This window comes from Macaca nemestrina, chromosome 4 (genome assembly GCF_043159975.1).
Source record: "Macaca nemestrina isolate mMacNem1 chromosome 4, mMacNem.hap1, whole genome shotgun sequence".
Classification (NCBI taxonomy): domain Eukaryota; kingdom Metazoa; phylum Chordata; class Mammalia; order Primates; family Cercopithecidae; genus Macaca; species Macaca nemestrina.
Genome location: NC_092128.1, coordinates 174,983,652 through 175,002,452, shown reverse-complemented (window position 1 = coordinate 175,002,452; position 18,801 = coordinate 174,983,652). Strand labels below are relative to the sequence as shown.

The 18,801-nt window shown below is 43.9% G+C and overlaps 1 protein-coding gene across 3 annotated transcripts in view; it reads right to left on the bottom strand.

Annotated features, from left to right (window-relative positions):
• Positions 1–18,801, bottom strand: part of LOC105472945 (hormonally up-regulated Neu-associated kinase) — a 133,704-nt gene that overhangs the window by 97,146 nt on the left and 17,757 nt on the right. Inside the window, exon 1 of one of the 3 annotated variants that reach the window (XM_071095606.1) lies at positions 5,347–5,817. The exons of the other annotated variants lie outside the window; for them this stretch is intronic. Coding sequence (XP_070951707.1) covers positions 5,347–5,397 — 51 coding nt within the window. The 5' untranslated portion in view covers positions 5,398–5,817. Of the gene's footprint in view, positions 1–5,346; positions 5,818–18,801 lie in introns of those variants that run through there. 3 annotated transcript variants of the gene reach the window in all.

Genomic DNA, 18,801 nt, shown 5'->3' with positions numbered 1-18,801 from the left:
ATAATGAATGCTCTGCTTCCACTGACAGCAGATAATGGCTCTCAGGAAGGGCCGGGAATCCATAAGCAGATAACAGAGAGCTCAGTGGGAGGTGGGCGCGGGTTTGCTCACACGTGTGCACAGGGTGGGAAGAGCGACATGGAGATCGTAAGATGCGGGCCTTGACTCCTTTTTCTTTTTCAATACATTTTGCTCTTTCAATCATTTTAATTACTATCTTCCACTGTGTTCATTTGCTAGGGCTGTCACAACAAAGTATCACAGACTGTGTGGCTTACTGCCTCACAGTTTTGAAAAGATACAAGTCTGAGATCAAGGTGTAAGCAGGATTGGTTACTTCTGGGGCCTCTCTCCTAGGCTTATAGATGGCTTTAAAAAGTAAAAAGAAACAGGTGAAATTAACTAATAATCTATTTCCTATCACCCCATTTATCTTCTCGTTGTGTCTTCATATAGTCTTCCCTATGTGTCTATGTCCAAATTTCCTCTTCTTATAAAGACACCAATCAGATTGGATCAAGGCCCACCCACAGGACCTCACTTTAACTCAACTACCTCTTCTTTTTTTTCTTTTTTTGAGACACAGTCTCACTCTGTTGCCCAGGCTGGAGTGCAGTGGTGCAAATCTCAGCTCACTGCAACCTCTGCCTCCCAGGTTCAAGCAATTCTCCAGTCTCAGCCTCCTGAGTAGCTGGGATTACAGGCGCGCACCACCACGCCGGCTACTATTTTTAGTAGAGACAGGGTTTCACCGTGTTGACCGGGCTGGTCTCAAACTCCTGACCTCAGGTGATCCGCCCACCTTGGCCTCCCAAAGTGCTGGGATTACAGGCGTGAGCCACCACATCCCACCTCTTTAAAGACTATCTCCAAATCGAATCACATTCTATGGTACTAGCAGTTAAGGCTTCAACACGTGAATTTGGGGGTGGGACACAATTTAGTCCATAACACCAGTAAAATTTAATCACGAATTTTAGTACTAAGGCAAAAAACAGATCTAAAACAGCGAAGACCCAGAGAAACTCCAGAGAGGAAGCAACACGACTGGCGGAAACACCAACAATCCCAAGACATCTCCAAGCAAACTTGATGCTTTGAGTGCCTTTTCTCTGTCGCATGTTTTCCCAATTTATGGCTTTCTAAATGCTATTTTAAGCTATTAACTTTTCTGCAAATAAGGCTATCATTGGCATCTCTGGAGACATCTCTACTTCTTGCTTATCTTTGCAAAAAGAGGTCACCATCTTTTTATTTGCATTAGTCACCTTGGATTTTCATTTTGTCCGCTGCTTTCAGTGAGGCAAAAAGTTTAGGAAACATCAGATAAATGTAGTTTCCATTCTTTACCATTTGTTCAACCATTTATAGTTTAGCAAAATGTAAACAGAGACAGAAGGGGCCCAAAGAGTAGACCCAAAAAGATTTCCTGAAGCAAAATCCATGTCAAAATCTCCCGGGATTTCAATATTTGAACATAAAAGGCCAATCTTTTGTGGTGAATAGCCATGATTTGTATACTAGATGGAGAACCGAGACTAATTGCGTAGCTTACAGGAAAAGGGGAACTTAAAATACCTCCATTAAGAGGTACTTAAACTCTTGCAGTAACTGTAACTATTGGATGAGAAATTCACAGCTACCCCCGAGTGGGCTATTTTAGTTGATTTTGTTTAGTTTTCTTAAACAGCATCACGACTTAAGAGTAACATCATCTAAATCAGCTGTCAGAAGACAAAAAGAGGAAACCAATGACTTTTAACTAATACTGTTGATCCTATTAGATACAACCTAAGGATGTTTTAGAAAAACTAACTTAAAACATTCCTCTTACTTTTTCCAAAACCTTCTGGATCCCATCTTGTGAACATGCAGAAATAGCAAAGTCCTTTTGAAACTGTGATCACTGAAGGAACAGTTGGGGGTTTTACTTTTGTTTCCATTAACGGAGGGGTAAATTTTATTTAATAGAGGCTTGAGGACTTGCCTAGAGTCACACAGATTCCAAGACTGCAACACAAACATTTCTATTTTCTCCAGGACACTAACTTTCAAAATTCTTTTAAAATAGAGACTTCTTATTCATCATTTAGTCAACCGCCTGGCTGTAAAGGTAATTTTTTTTTTTTTTTTTGGCAAGAGTAAATTAATCTGTGTGGCCAAGAATGAAAATTATTTTCAACTCCACAGTATTTTTAGTACCTAGCGAACATTTTTTACTATTCCAATGACTAAAAAGTAACTAATGAAACAATATGAAATATACACATGCAGCAACATGAATATTTATATAGTCAAGTTCAATAAAAGAATTATTTCTAGAGAGCAGAATATCATCAGCTTCAAAGGGATGTTTTCCACTTACAAGAACGTAATCATTATGAAAATACATTTTAAATTCTGAGCTGTCTTTTCTGATTTGTGGTGGAGGGGTAGCTGTGATTGGAGTTACTATTCTGAGTTTATGATTTCCTACCCCACTGGGCCCCATACTCTGAATTTGGGTCAAGCATCAGTTATCCATTGCTTTCATCAACATTAGTGGAGCTTTGTTATGTCAAAATCATGTTAGAAAGAGTTTAATGTGGCTTTGATGGGAATCAAGATTTACTGGTTGTAAATTCCACCTCTCCCCCGCACCAAGAAAAAAAAAAGTAAAATTAGACACTTTGATCATGATCATATTTTAAAAAGTAGATCAGTAGTGTTAATCTCATTATATTAAACACATTTTATCATTACAGAAAGAAAAGATTAATAGTGTGAGAGCTTATAATTAAGCAGCACATAGGGTGGATCTCCATGGTCTAGAGAATCAATAAATAAATGTAGGCAACTGTCTGATGAACTTAAGCTTAGTAAATATTCCAAGTGGCTGGGAAATCCATTTAGTGGTCTAAATTAACTAGTTTAGCTGTCAATAAGCATGCAATTGATGAGCTATTTGGACAATCGCCATTTCTCTGTCAGTTACACGGTGTGAAAACAAAAGGCACAGGTGTGGACCACAGTCATCAAGCCATATAAACCTCCAACTGGGACTAGTTTCACTGAATCAGCACTTGACAAACAAGACCCTGTAAAACACTGCACACGTTTCACGTCACCCACACAAGCCCTACGAGGAAGAAGATGCCATTATTTCCCCTTTTTACAGAGGGGAAACTTTTGGTTCACACAGATTAAGAAACCTGCCCACGGCCAGGGACGGTAGCTCACACCTGTAATCCTAGCACTTTTGGAGGCCGAGGCAGGTAGATCACCTGTGGGCAGGAGTTCGAGACCAGCCTGACCAACATGGAGAAACCCCATCTCTACTAAACATACAAAATTAGCCAGGCATGGTGGCGCATGCCTGGAATCCCAGCCACTCGGGAGGCTGAGGCAGGAGAAACGCTTGAATTCGGGAGGTGGAGGTTGCAGTGAGCCGAGATCACGCCACTGCACTCCAGCCTGGGCAACAAGAGCAAAACTCCATCTCAAAAAAAAAAAAAAAAAAAAGAAAGTAAGTTGCCCACAGGCTGTCCAGCTGGGACATGGTCAGGCATGGATGTGACTCTCAACTGACAGCTAAGTAGACCCTTGCCATCTAGACGGGTGGTATGACCTGGTTGAGGCCTGAGCTGGGCTTCAAATAACCCAGTGGGTTATTTGATCATTGTGAACACCTAAATCAGGTAGTAGTTCAATGTGACCAAAGAAAAACAAAAACATCTTACTCTCTAAATCTGTCACTTTAAAAGCATAATTCCCAAATCTCTACACCATGGCATCCTAACAAGACAACCTATGCTCTCTTAGCATACAGGAGTAGCCTTACCACCCCTGAGCATCAGAGCTTAGTTTGCAGAGGGAGAAGCAGTATAGGTGGGAAACAGAAGAGGTGAGTTACAAGTTTAAACATTAGCTAAACACAGATGTGACTGACCCTGGCTCCTTCACTTTGAGACTTCAAAGCTCCCTCCGAGGCAGCCTGCCAATCTCTGCAGCCTGCCAAGCAGAGGTGACACAGGCTGCCTGCTCAGCCCGAGCTCATCACTCCCGCCACCAGCCTGAGGCCTCCATATCAGAGAACTCCTGGCAATGCATTAAAAGCCAGGTGGACGAACCGAGAGTTGTCTTCCCAGGGCCTAGAGGGGGACAGTACAGGTGGAGATGGTCACCCCCTTCTCCTCACCTCTAAGTGTCTCTCTCTCTCCCCTCTGCAAACTTCAGTGACCAACCAAGTCACCCAGCAGACACACCCCAGACGCTATAGAAGAACCCAAGCTGAGAACCTGTTACATGTTATGTGTCCCCCAACAAATTTCATGTTGAAATCCTAGCATGCTCAGAAGCTCAGAAGTTGACCCTGTTTGGAAATTAGGTCATTGCAGATGTAATTAATAAAGATGACATTATTCGTGTGGACCCTAATCCAATATGACTGGCGTCCTTATAAAAAGGGGAAATTTGGACATAGAGACACACACAGAGTGTCATGCGAAGGCTGGAGTCGTGCTGCCAGTAGCCATGCAAGTGCCAGAAGCTGGGAGAGGGGCCTGGAAGAGACCCTTCCCCAAAGCCTTCAGAGGGTGCACCTTGATTTTGGACTTCCGGCTCCTTCCGGCTTACTGTGAGACCACCAGTTTCCATTGTTCTAAGGTCTGTGGACACTTTGTCATGGCAGCCTCAGAAAATGAATGAAGTATTCAAGGGCTACAGGCATCTGATCCATACTGAAACCATCCTGGGAAATTCTTCCCAACCACTCCGTGTCCAGTCCATTAGCAAGTTAAACAATAAAGCACGATAAACCCGAGGCTGACTCTGAAGGAAGGCTTACTTCCAGAGTACTGATTAACTTGGACAGGTATCGCTGCGCGCACAGGGCCTCCAAGCCGAGTGCTGCTGTTCAAAGCCAGACTCAAAGAGGAGACCTTTGATCCACGACAAAACCTCAGAATTGTAGCCAGAGCTTCCACATGGAGACCTGCATTCTACCGAGTCTGTCAAAGTACCCACTATTTGTGAGAAATCATGACAAGCACAGTAGAGTTTGTGTGTGTGTGTGTTTCAATAACTAAGACCTGGCTCTAGCCTAAATAATCCCGCAGCCTGGGAAGCAGCTAACACATGCTTGCTTGTGCTCCAGATGTTGCATGGAGTAAGAGAGATGACATGGAGACAGAACAAAGAGCGGGGAGAAACTACCTCCAGCCAGGCGGAGGAGGGCAGGCTCCACCAAGAACTAACGTGGCATCTCAGTAGGGCTGAAAGGAGCTAGGAGGGTGGGCCTGGAGAGGCACCAGCCGGGAGCAAAGGTGGCCAGCAGGCCCCACAGAAGACCCTAGGAAGACAGCTCACCTTGTCCAGCAGACACCGACAGGGTTGGGACAGAAACTCAGAACACAGCATGGGGGGCTAATCACAGAGAGCACGGAATGCAGGGGACAGAATTTGGAATTTGCTCTGTTATAATAAGACCCATCAAGATGTTTTCAGCAGGTCTGTGGACTCATTAGAGTTCACTTCTAGACAATGAGGACGGCTTACGCTGCGAGGAACAGGGGATAGGGAGAATGAACGAGGATTCAACTAGACTGTGTCAAAGGGACTCAGTAGGAGATAAAATCAAAAAGCAGCCAGAGGCCAGTCGTGGTGGCTCACGCCTGTAATCCCAGCACTTTGGGAGGCCGAGGAAGGTGGATCATTTGAGGTCCAGAGTTCAAGACCAGCCTGGCCAACACGGTGAAACTCCATCTCTACTTAAAAAAAATTAGCCATGCCTGGTGATAGGCACCTGTAATCCCAGCTACGTGGGAGGCTGAGGCAGGAGAATTGCTTGAACCCAGGAAGCAGAGGTTGTAGTGAGCCGAGATCGTGCCACTGCATTCCAGCCTGGGCAACAAGAGTAAAACTTTGTCTAAAAGATAAAAAATTAAAAAAAAAAAAAAAAACACCCAGCAGCCAGAGGTGTAACTTACAGGAGCCGAATAACCCAAAAGGAACTGAGAAGATGGAGGAACCAAGATGGTGCTGAGCAGGAGTAGCAGGGAATGAAGAAGAGGCAGAGCGGTCACTGGCAAAGGCAGTGAGTTTGGTTTAGAACACATTATAGGTTAAACTGTGTCTCCCATAAGGATATGTTGAAGGCCTAACCCCCAGGACCTCAGAATGTGACCTTATTTGAAGACAGGGTCATTGCAGATGTAATTAGTCAAGATAAGATCATAGTGGAGTAGGATGGGTCCCTAATCCCATAGAGCTGGTGTCTTTACAAGAAGAGGAAACACAGACACACACACGGAGCAAAGGTCACACGAATTTGCAGGCAGAAACTGGAGTGATGCATCTCCAAGCCAAAGCAGGCCAAAGACTGCAGGCAACCACCAAAGCTAGGAAGAAAAGAAGATTCTCCTCCCCCACAGCATACAGGGAGAGCATGGCTCTGCCAACGCCTTGATTTCATACTTCTGGCCTCCAGAACTGTGAGACAATAAATTTCTATTGTTTGACGCCGCCCAGTTTATGGTACTTTGTTATGGCAGCGCAGGAAACTAATGCAGAACGTAAAAAGGGAAGATCTAAGTAAAATTAGTGCAGCGGGAAGTCGTTGCCCGCCTCGACTTTTTAAATCATTTCCTCCATGGCACCAAGTGCAGAATGAGCTTTTCCCCTTTTGTACTCATAAATCTACCGAGAACAGTGGAACAGGGTGGGAACTTAAGAGCAGCTTATCATCATTCAGTCTCCACAATAACATACATTATAAGTGTTTGTAACGTTACACCATAAAAGAGAATAAGCTCACAGACGGTGTTCCCTAAGAGGAGCCCAACAAACGATTTAGGCAGATCGATCGGATGCTTTGTGGATATCAAAACTTTGCTTTCATATCAGTCTTTCTTCTAGCATCAATAGACACTGCCCTTTCTCTCAAACTTCTCAAATTCGTTCCAAGCAGAGCTTGGCCTGACATTAATCATCCTCTCTCTTTACACTTTCAGAAGCTCGGACCCCACTCCCGCCCTGTTCCACCCCACCCCACAACAAAGCTCAATGCAGGGCCTCTCCATAGAGGTAAAAGACGGGAGAGGCCTCTAGAGTCGAGACGAAAAGTGAGCTGCAAAACACATACTCAGTCCACCTATTTTTGCCCTAATAAAAAACCCACAGCCAGGCGCAATGGCTCACGCTTGTAATCCCAGCACTTTGGGAGGCTGAGGCGGGCAGATCACTTGACGCCAGGAGTTCGAGACCAGCCTGGCCAACAAGGTGAAACCCTGTCTCTACTAAAAATACAAAAAATTAGCCAGGCATGGTGGCAGGCACCTGTAGTCCCAGCTACTGGGGAGGCTGAGGCAAGAGAATCACTTGAACCTGGGAGGCGGAGGTTGCAGTGAGCTGAGATCATGCCATTGCACTTCAGCCTGGGCAACAAGAGCGAAACTATATCTCAAAAGTAAATAAATAAATAAATGCCCACAAAGTATAAAGCTTGTCCTAATAACCACAAAACATAAAATGGTTTTGCCAGGTGGGGTTTCACTACAGAGCATAGGGATGAAAAAATAAGACTGAGAAATACTGCCCTGTGTGGCTCACCTCTCGGCCTTCTCCTGGAAGCCAGACCAGCTGGCGGTCTTGCACCTCAAGTCTGTTTCCAGAGTCTAAGGTCTTCCTTAACAGAATGTCAGCATAACTGTCGCTTCTCTGCAATGCATCCCTACTCCACGTAGCCTCCCTCTTTCTCTCTCCAAGAGAACTGTCAGTGAACCATAAGCCCAAGTACACTTAGCAATGATGAGCATCCCGGGACAGGGGAGGAGGTGAGCATCTCAGAAAGATAGAACATGGTGGAACAGAGGCAATGAAGCTCCCTGAAGGTCCAGGCAGCACTCTCCACCCAAAGCCCATGGAGCATCAATGCCCAGGGCAGTCTATCTCTTAGCCCTGACCACCCCACCTCCTTCACTGTCCTCTTGGCCTTTGCCTGTCTCTTGCTCTTTGCTTCCAGGATCCAAAGACCTTTTTGCGGCTAATGAGATGGGATAAGAAAAACAATAACATGGTGTTACGGGTCAATTCTGTCCCCCTAAAAGATGCTGGAGTCCTAACTCCCAGCATCCGTGAATGTGACCTTATTTGGAAATAGAGTCTTTGCAGATGACCCAGTTAAGATGAGGTCATTACGGTGGGCCCTAATCCAACATGACCGTGTCTTTATTAAATGGAAAATGTGAACAAGAGGCAGACATGCACAGAGGGAAGATGACGTGAAGATGCAGGGAGGATGCCCTTCAAGCCAGGAATGCCTGGGGCTATCAGAGGCTGGAAGAGAGGCCTGGAAAGAACATTTCCTTGCAGCCCTCGGAGGGAACCAGCTCACCTTGATCTTAGACTTCTGGTCTCCAGAATGAGGCAATATATTTTCACTGTTTAAGCCACACAGTTTTTTGTTGTTGTTGTTATTGCTTTTTTGTTTTGGTTTTTTTGAGACAGGGTCTTGCTCTGTCACCCCAGCTACAGTGAGTGGTGCGATCTCAGCTCACCGCAGCCTCTACCTCCTAGGCTCAAGTGATCCTCCCATTTCAGCCTCCCAAAAGTAGCTGGGACTACAGCCCTTCGCCACCACTTCTGGGTAATTTTCGTATTTTTGTAGACACAGGGTCTCCCCATGTTACCCAGGCTTGTCTCAAACCCCTGAGCTCAAGCAATCTGCCTGCCTTGGCCTCCCAAAGTGCTGGGATTATAGGTGTGAGCCACTGCGCCTGGCCCTGAGCCACACAGTTTGTAGTACTTTGTTACGGCCCCAGGCAACTAATGCACATGACATCAAGCTACTAGCAACAGCATTTTTTAGTTGATCACTTTAAGAGTGTTCCTAAAGAGTGAACATTTTAAGAGCTACAGAGAATAATCTTTTGGGTTCACACAAATCATATGCAAAGTAACACAAGTCATGTGTCAATATCCAACAAACAATATAAAGAGCTTTATGACCGGCCGGGCGCGGTGGCTCAAGCCTGTAATCCCAGCACTTTGGGAGGCCGAGACGGGTGGATCACGAGGTCAGGAGATCGAGACCATCCTGGTAAACACAGTGAAACCCCGTCTCTACTAAAACTACAAAAAACTAGCCGGGCGAGGTGGCGGGCGCCTGTAGTCCCAGCTACTCGGGAGGCTGAGGCAGGAGAATGGCGTGAACCCGGGAGGCGGAGCTTGCAGTGAGCTGAGATCAGGCCACTGCACTCCAGCCTGGGCGACAGAGCGAGACTCCGTCTCAAAAAAAAAAAAAAAAAAAAAGAGCTTTATGGACCATCCTAATAATTTCATACATCTATATGTGTCCATGAAGAAATTCTAATAGGAACTTGGAACACCTTCTTCTTTTGAGGGTGTTTTGTAGAAATAGGCCAGGGAAACCAAGACAGCACTATAGGGAAAACATTTTCTTGTTTGTTTGTTTGTTTTTCTTGACCCAACATGGAATGAGACAGCAAACAACACCATACGAGTCAGGAATCCAATGAGTATTATTGATTTCCTTACTCAAGGAGGACATTGTTTGCAGGTATCGTGGTATCTGGACAGAATGTGATTCGTGACAGAACAGAGTTTAGTGAGGCAAGAAGTGAGAGAGAGAAACCCCAGGCTCCTACCCAGAGGAGAACGTTACTGAAGAGGGGGATCCCATGAGACAGTGGTCTCGTGAATCAGGTGAAGTTTCCCAGCGAGATTCCTGAAACTGACCTCAGCTTCTGGGACACTCAGCAAATGGAGGTGTATGAAGAGTGTGTTCGTTGGCCAGGGCTGCCGTAACAAAGGATTATAGACTGGGCAGCTCCAACAACGGGAACTGTATTTTCTCGCAGGTCTGGATGCCCCGAGTCTGAGATCAAAGTGTCAGCAGGGTCGTTTCTTCCTGAGGCCCTTCTCCTGGGCGTGCAGATGGCCACCTTCTCACTGTGCCTTCGCACAGTCTCTCTCTGTATGTGCGCACGTCTGTGTCCAAATTTCCTCTTCTTCTAGGGACACCAGGTATATTGGATTAAGGCCCATCCAGATAACCTCATTGCACCTTAATCACCCCTTTATGATCCTATCTCCAAATGCAGTCGCCTTCTGAGATACTGGGGGTTAGGACTTCAACGTATGAGTTTGGGGTTGGGGGTCACAATTCAGCCCACAGCAAACACCCTGACAGATATAAGACTTGTCAGGTTCAAGGTAATGCCCTCCTTCACACTGACCCTCCACCAGGGGTGCTCAGGATGACAAGAGCTCAGCAACCACCGCGAAACACACAGCAGCTCACTGGCCCTTTCGGATGCAGAAGCCACACTGGGCAACTCTATTTAAAAGGTTGCTTCGGCCTGAGCACCAGTGAGGCACGGCCCACCCAGCTGTTTGTGAGAAATCAGAAGTTACTTTCCTAATGCTGAAATTTTCCTCTGTCACACAGAGACGGATGGGCCTCTCCGATTACACACAGAGAAAGCCAAAACCACCACGTACCATTCCCAGAAAAGAAAATAGAAAAAAATCTCTGTTCCAAGGCTGGTTTTTCGTTCTCTCCACTTGCATGTAATTGTCACAGGCCCGTTATTAAATTGTCACACCCTTTCCCCACCCAAGGAAGGAACAGGGCTGATAAGCAATCAGCACTTTGGGGGGAATTTTCTCTTCGAATTTGCAGACCCGAGTCTCTGGGACTCTAGTTTAACAGCTGCTTCGGCTCTTAACACACAGGAAGTCTGAGAGCCCTGGGCCCCTGCGGCAGGTTGAATGATGACTCAGGAGACACAAAGTTCACAGGTCTCGTGAAGGGCATTTCCCCAAGACCCTAATTGTTACATATGCCAGAGCATGGCTTGTGTCTCCTGGGCCTTGAGTGACATAAACACACTGAATTTATTTATCATCCAAATTCTTCATCTTGCTTCTCTTTCTCTTACAGAACAAGCAACAAAGCAGACTTTGCCAAAGAAAGAGACCAGGACTGATTCTGCAGATTTTTACCTGAGATTCGCTAAAATCCTGGGACACTTAATCAGTCACTGTTGGAAGAAACATGGACTTTTCCACTGTAATAGCATGAGTTCCGTGTTTGTGATTCACAGCTTAGCTCCCACTCCAGGAGGCAGGCTCCACCGGGGCAGATTTGATTCTTGAGCCTGTTCACAGTGCACTTGGTGCCTCAGACAAAAGCACCCAATGGAGGGGGCCATTTGGGGGGAAAAATCCAGACCCCACTTGGCTTGCCAACTCTGTGCCCTAGAGCAAAGGATACATTTTCCTCCCGAAATGCTGTCTGTTTGCTAAACCATGCACCTTGCAGCTGCATCCATTCAAACAGGAAGCCTTTGTCCAACTGGGCTGCCCAGAGGGGATGCCTTTTCTAATTGGCCCACTTGAGGATGTGCTTTTTTTTAATTGGTTGACCCAGAGGGGATGTCTTTTTCTAATTGGTTTGGCAAGGCACAGCTTTTCCAATGTGTACAAAAGCCCATACAGGTTATCAGCAGCTCTGCATAAAAAGGGCCATCACTAAGTGTTTGAATGAAAAAACAAACGATCATCTCCAAGTAAAGGTACCATTTGTGTTATTTTTTAAGCTAGTTACAACTGGGCAATTTCCCTAGCAGTGAGTATTCTGACATCACAGTACACCTGGCAAATGGCTTGAGATGCAGAATTCTGAGTCTAAAAATGGATTTTACGAAAATGGAAAGAGCGTTCCATGAGTGTAGAGGGAATGATCTGGAAAAAGGAGAAGTCATCAGCTATTTTCTCCTTTCTCTTTTCTTTCTTCCTTTCCCTTCCCCTAGGCCCTGGGATGACCTTCCTTTCCACAACACAGAGGTTTTAGACATGCTTTCTTTCAAATTTGACATTTAATACTTTAAACTCCAAAATTAGCTCTAATTCAAGAAGCATTCCTGTCCCACAGGCAACAGGAAGCAATCAATATTCTATTCTCACACCAGAGGGACAACTGGCAGCCAAAAGCAGTTGAAAAGGTACAAAAAAAACGCAGCCTTGGGGAAGAAGGGAGAAACCACAGGAATTGGAAACCCAGAAATTTTTGCAATAAGAATCCAAGACAAAATTCTCAACCCAGTCCCAGAATCCAAAGGGGCCTTAGATCACGCTGGAAATGACAGAACTTCTAGCAAAGGGTCAGTGAAAAAATGCAGCAAGCTATCCCCAAAAACACAAACATGGGAGAAAGTGTAACCCTTAAAGGCAATAACATGTTTTCCTGAGTGTTGAGGCAAGAGTTGCCTACCCGATCAAAACCACGAGAATTAAATTGTCCCACAAACTTTCTCAAACCATACTAATCTGGTAACTCGTGGAGGATCATCTATCAATAGTATTCTTTCTTCCACTGTCAAAATGATTCTCTGCTGTTAAAGGACACTCAGTGGCAAAAAGGTGACAAGGAGGTAAGGTCAGTAAGGATTCCAGTATCACACTTCTACCACGATGTCATCAATCCCAGAAATATAAGCAGACCCAATAATACCCATGTTGGGGCTCAGGACACACCAACCACCCCGAAACATGACTATAGGAGACCAGAACATGACACTCCAATTATAATTATTTGGCATAGTTTGAGCTGGTTATCCTGAGAAACTGCAAACATAGAAGTAGCTCTGAAAAGCTGTTCTTTTGCAAATAATAATAATAATATCTATAAAGAAATAATATCTATAAAAAAAATTTGTGTATCAGGAAGAGAGTTGCTCCAGGTAACTTTTATTACCTGGAAGACTTTTATCTGCATAACAAGGCAACCTTTATTCACCACCATACATTCCTTCCCCTCATCCTCCCATAACGCATCGCCACCACCCCCAAAGCCTCAAGCCCCTATTCTTTTCTGTAGCTCAGGATGCTGTAGAAGCTTCCATGACCTGGCCCTTCTTGGAGTCTCATATTCTGTGGGACTCCCATGCATACGGTGTCCCTAAATGTGGTTTTCCTCCTTCTACTCTGTCTTATGTCAGTTTAATCTGTAGCCCAACCAAAGACATAGAAAGGTGGAGGGAAGACATTTTCCCTCCCCTACATCCAGAAAGAGCAGAAAGTGAAACACAGGAGGAGGCAGGGAAGCCAGGAATAGTGAGAAGCCTTGAGGCAGGGGGCAGGGTGAATGGCAGGATGCTCCCTAGGAAGCACAGAAGCTGCCAAGAAAAGGAGGTCCAAGGCAGAGGTGGGCAAGAGGGAAGTGGAATCCCAGGAATGCAGACCTCCGGAGAGGCATTCCGGTCCTCAGGGAGGTGTTGACGGAAGAGGCGCCCCCATCATCTTTTGCCTCACCTCACTTTATCCTTAAAATAAAACGCTGTTATCTATGATCAACTGAGTGGGTATCTGTTTCTTACTACCTAAAAGACGCTAAATAATACATACTTTTAAGGCGTAAATGTAACTATGAAAGTCCAAATGAAGAGAACAACCAACTACCATTTCTTTTTTTCTTCTTTCCCTTTTTTTTTTTTTTTTTTTTTTTTTCCAGAGAGAGTCTGGCTCTGTCTCCCAGGCTAAAGCGCAGTGGTGTGATCTCAGCTCACTGCAACCTCCGCCTTCCGGGTTCACGTGATTCTCCTGCCTCAGCCTCCCAAGTAGCTGGGACTACAGGCATGCGCCACCATGCCTGGCTAATTTTTTGGAATTTTTTTAGTAGAGACAGGGGTCTCACCATGTTGGACAGGCTGGTCTCGAACTCCTGATCTCAGGTGACCCGCCCGCCTTGGCCTCCCAAAGTGCTGGGATTACAGGCATGAGCCACCACGTCCGGCCACTGTTTCTTGACTAACACAATAATGACTGTATTTTCAGGCTATGTGCTTTACACACACACACACACACACACACACACACACACCGTATATATATATATGTATATGTATGTATTTTTTAAAAACCAAATTCTCATTGAATACCATGAGGTATGGTTGTCACCATTTTGCAGATACAGAAGCTGAAGTTTAGAGTTTTTGAACACTGTGCCCAAGATCACAGATACCAAGTAGCAGAAAGCAGATGGGAGCCCCAAGCTGTCAGTCCCCACAGCCTGTGCTTTAGTACATAACACCAACAGGTTAAATCATTATGTAACAGGTTAGAATCTGTAGTCAAATATCCCTACCCAATGCAAAGATTTTTCTGCAGACAACTATGAAACACTGGACCCACTGATCATGTATAAGACAAAACCAACAACAAGCCCTCTAGGTTACTTATGCATAAAAGTAATAAGAGAAAACTAAAGATAAAAGGTTATTGGATTGATTCGACAAAACACAACATTTCTATGTGCCTCTGCCCCCTTCCTAAAATAAAAGCACCATAAGGTGAATCAAAAGGCAAATGACCACCTGGGAGAAAATAGTTGCAACACAATAAAATGTTAAATAAAGTTTAGTTAAAGTTGCTTTCTTACATATTTTAAGTTCAGCCTAATGGTTTATCTGTACATAGTGAACTGTAACCTAACTTGCATGTGTAAACAGGATCCTAACAGAATGTGTAAACAGATGTGTAATAATACATTTAATAGTATTATTAAATGTAATCTGCTCTTGTACCAATCACAGAGTCTGGGCCAATCACAGGTGTGTTCACATGTTCAAATAAGACAAATGCCAAGCTGCAAGCAATCCAGCTGTTTCTTTCTTTTCTTTTCTTTTTTGTTTGTTTGTTTGTTTGTTTGAGACAAAGTCTCAGTCTGTCGCCCAGGCTGGAGGGCAGTGGCACAATCTCCTCTCACTGCAACCTCCGCCTCCTGGGTTCAAGCTACTCTCATACCTCAGCCACCCGAGTAACTGGGATTGCAGGGGTGGGTCACCACGCCCAGCTAATTTTTGTATTTTTAGTAGAGACAGGGTTTTGCCACATTGGCCAGGCTGGTCTCAAACTCCTGACCTCAAGTGATCCACCTACCTCGGCCTCCCAAAGTCCTGGGATTACAGGCATGAGCGACCACATCCAGCCTGTTTCTGTACCTTACTTCCATTTTGTCTGGTTGGGGGTCAGGGCCGGGGGGTGCTCCATTCTCAAATCATTCTTGGCTCAATTAAATCGTCAAATTTAATTTGTCTAAAGTTTTTTTTGTAAACAAAAGCTAATATCTGTAATACGAAAAGAGTTTCTATAAACCAGTAAGATAAACAGAAGAAAGATGGGGGAAAATTATTAACAGTTCATAAAAGAAGAAACACATTTTCAATCAAGTACACAAATTATGATTAGCCTTACTAATTATCAAAACGCTCAGTTGAAAAGTCACTTTCGTATCTGTTTTGTCACTTGGTATAACCTTTCTGAAGCGCAATGTGGCAATGTGTCAAAAGCCTTCCAACTATTTATCTTAAGGAATGACTCAGAGATGAACATACAAGGATAGTAACAGCAGTATCACGTATCCAGGGAAAATTTTGAAACAACCTCGATATCCAACAATTGGGAACTCACAGCAGCTCCAAATAATGGAATGCTATGCATCCCCAGAAATCAAAGTTTAAGAGAATATTTATCGGCTGGGCGTGGTGGCTCACACCTGCAATCCCAGCACTTTGGGAGGTCGAGGCAGATGGATCACTTGAGGTCAGGAGTTCAAGACCAGCCGAACCAACAAGGTGAAATCTTGTCTCTACTAAAAACACAAAAATTAGCTGGTCATGGTGGCGAGTGCCTGTAATACCAGCTACTTGGAAGGCTGACGCAGGAAAATCACTTGAACCCAGGAGACGGAGGTTGCAGTGAACTGAGACTGCGCCATTGCACATCAGCCTGAGCAATAGAGCAAGACTCTGTCTCAAAAAAAAAGGTTATCTAAAACAGAAAGAGTGGATAATGCAATGTGATCAATATAGTAACAAGTGACAAAACTGACAATAAAAAAGTATGTATAAGTGGCCATGATTTAGATGGCAACTATCAAATATGAGCTCAAGATTTCTTTTGATCTGTTAAAAATCTCAAATATTCTGGAATATACCTGTGACAGTTAAGTAACAGTATAATAAATCAGTTAAGATTTAAAGAATTTTAAAATTCTTAATGCTTGGTCAAAAATACTTAAAAATATATTATTTAAAAAATATTTATAGTCGATCATAGAAAAAACACTGATTTATATTAGACTTTTTAAAAATAAATGCGCTGTTGAGTAATATGTTCCTCTGAAATCTGGAGGACACAATTCTAAGTCTGAACACTGGAAAGAAACTATCTGTTACCCCACACATTCTCAGGTACTTTCTCAGCTGCTTTAATGGCCTTTATGATAAAAAGCTCACTCTTGATCTTGGAAAAAGCATCTCAGAGTAATAAATTAGGTGGGAGTACAATAGCCATCCAGCACCTTCCCTCCAGAGAGAAATTCAAGTTTTATTATGTCAAATTGGCCTTGAAATTGCAACTACTTCTCACAAATGTTAGCTTTTAATAGAATAAAATGTCACCCTATGGGAATGACACTATACAAACCTGGAGACGTGTTTTCAAAACAAGTTTTCGTTATTAGTATTATTAAATGTAAATGTTCAACTGAGAACTGAGTCATCGACTAGTTTCTCTAATTAAATTTTTAACCTGGAATCAAGAATGCACTGAGAAAGCTACATCAGAGCAGCAGTAATTCCAACTAAAAACCAGATTATATAAGTGATAACACTTATCTTTATCCATTTGGTTTCACTACCGTAGGGCTCAGATAAAATGTTAAAATATTCTGATCTCAGACTCCACAGCTAACTTCCCCTAAGCTTGCTTTTCACCTGGGGCACTTCCTCATTCCATTTGCCTCTGATGTCCTTTCTCAGCCCAAGTGAGGACTTAGCAATGGCTTGGGAAAGCTGGTCTGGCTCCAAATCGTCGGCATAATAAGGCAAAAGCACTGGGTATTTTGTTTTGTTTTTAATAGGTAATCTGTGTTCATTCTCATAGGAGGATGGTTTAATGAGGAGATTGGAAGGGACTGTTCACTGTGAGACATAGGAATGAACTTCCAGCTTCACGATGTGATTCAAAACCTCTCGCCCCTCTGGTAGATTTTTCAACCCTCAGCGCAAAAGAGAAGTACTAGAGATAGATGGATGCTAACCAGAGCTACCCAGAGAGCTACTAGTCCCCACTGCTTCCTTCATTGAGGAAGTCTAACAAAAAGGCATATGTGTGTGTTTATATTTAGCATAGTATTATATAATTTATATTTAATGTTGTATATAATACACAAATACATCTGTGTATATGCATGTATTTATATATATATATACACACATACATTTGTGTGTGCACATACAACACCCATTTTTTGTGTGTTTGTTTGTCTGTTTGTTTTTTGAGGTGAGTTTCACTCTTGTTGCCCAGGCTGGAGTTCAATAGCCTGCAATCTGGGCTCACCATAACCTCCGCCTCCTGGGTTCAAGGGATTCTCCTGCCTCAGCCTCCCAAGTGGCTGGGATTACAGGCATGCGCCACCACATCCAGCTAATTTTGTATTTTTAGTAGAGACAGGGTTTTACCATGTTGGACAGGCTGGTCTCAAACTCCCGATCTCAAGTGATCCACCTGCCTCAGCCTCCCAAAGTGCTGGGATTACAGGCATTTTAATCCCAGTATTAAAATGGGATTTTAATACTGCATCTGGCCTAACACACATATTATTAATAGCTCAAGCTCCTCATCTCACAGTGAATGCATAAAGATGGTAGACCAGTACTACATATGTGAGAAAAGCACCCCTCACTCCTTGTGAGCACACATGGATGTTATTATTACTCACAAAAGCATCCCAGTAATGCCCAGGGCTTTGCGCTTTACTTCACTGATTCATGACCTGATTGGCTACTTATTAATACTTTTATTTGGAAACCTGCAGTTTGGACTCCAAACACTCTGATGAAATGTTTTCCTGGGTGAATGTGCTTTTGGCATTATCTGAGGGGCTTCCTCAAATCCAAGACTTCCTACATTAAACTTGAGAGAGTCCTAGGCAAACCAAGATCCTGGTCATCTCTGCAAAATCAGGACAACAGTACCTACCACAAAAGGCTGCTATGAAGAGTAAGTTGTCTTATGCAACAAAGCATCCAAGACATGGCCCAGCAGATGGTACGAGATCCACAAATGTTCATTATTTTCGTGATCAGTATGACCTCCTCAGTGTCAAAGCAAAAACCACGTACCCATTTCTTTCCTGCAGGTTTTTGTTGATTTGGAAGGTTATGCAATCCGTGTTCTGCTCCAGATAGACAAGGGAATCACTAAGAATCCAAACTTTATTCTATCATCCCTTAACCGAGCTGGCAAGGCTCCCTGAAGGTGGCTGCAACATCCACTGTTCCTTTGTCTCTTAGCACCACACTCTGTGCTCACGGGGCACCCACTACTGCTGCGTACTTTCAAGCTGCCACACACAGAGCTCCGGCAAAGAGCCGATGGTGACAAAGAGAGGAGCTTCACGTACAAAAGCGTCTGAAGAAAGGCAGAAAGACGGCCTGACAACTTACCAAAAGCCTTGGGGTCGAACGTAAGACAACAAGAACTCAAATAGACGATTAAAATGGCATTGGTGATGCAGGGAGGGAGCCCAGAATGAAATCAAATGGCTCAGAAAATGGGCAAGAGAAGCAAGCAGGATTGCAAAATGTTTTGGCAGGAATGTGGCTTAGGAGACTAATAAACTTATAAAAAAAAATTACAGTCAAAGAGACAGACTCCAAAACTACATATATCTCCATGGGAAACATCCAAAATAAAATGTATGTTTGCAAATAGCAACTTCTCCCATCTGTTGCA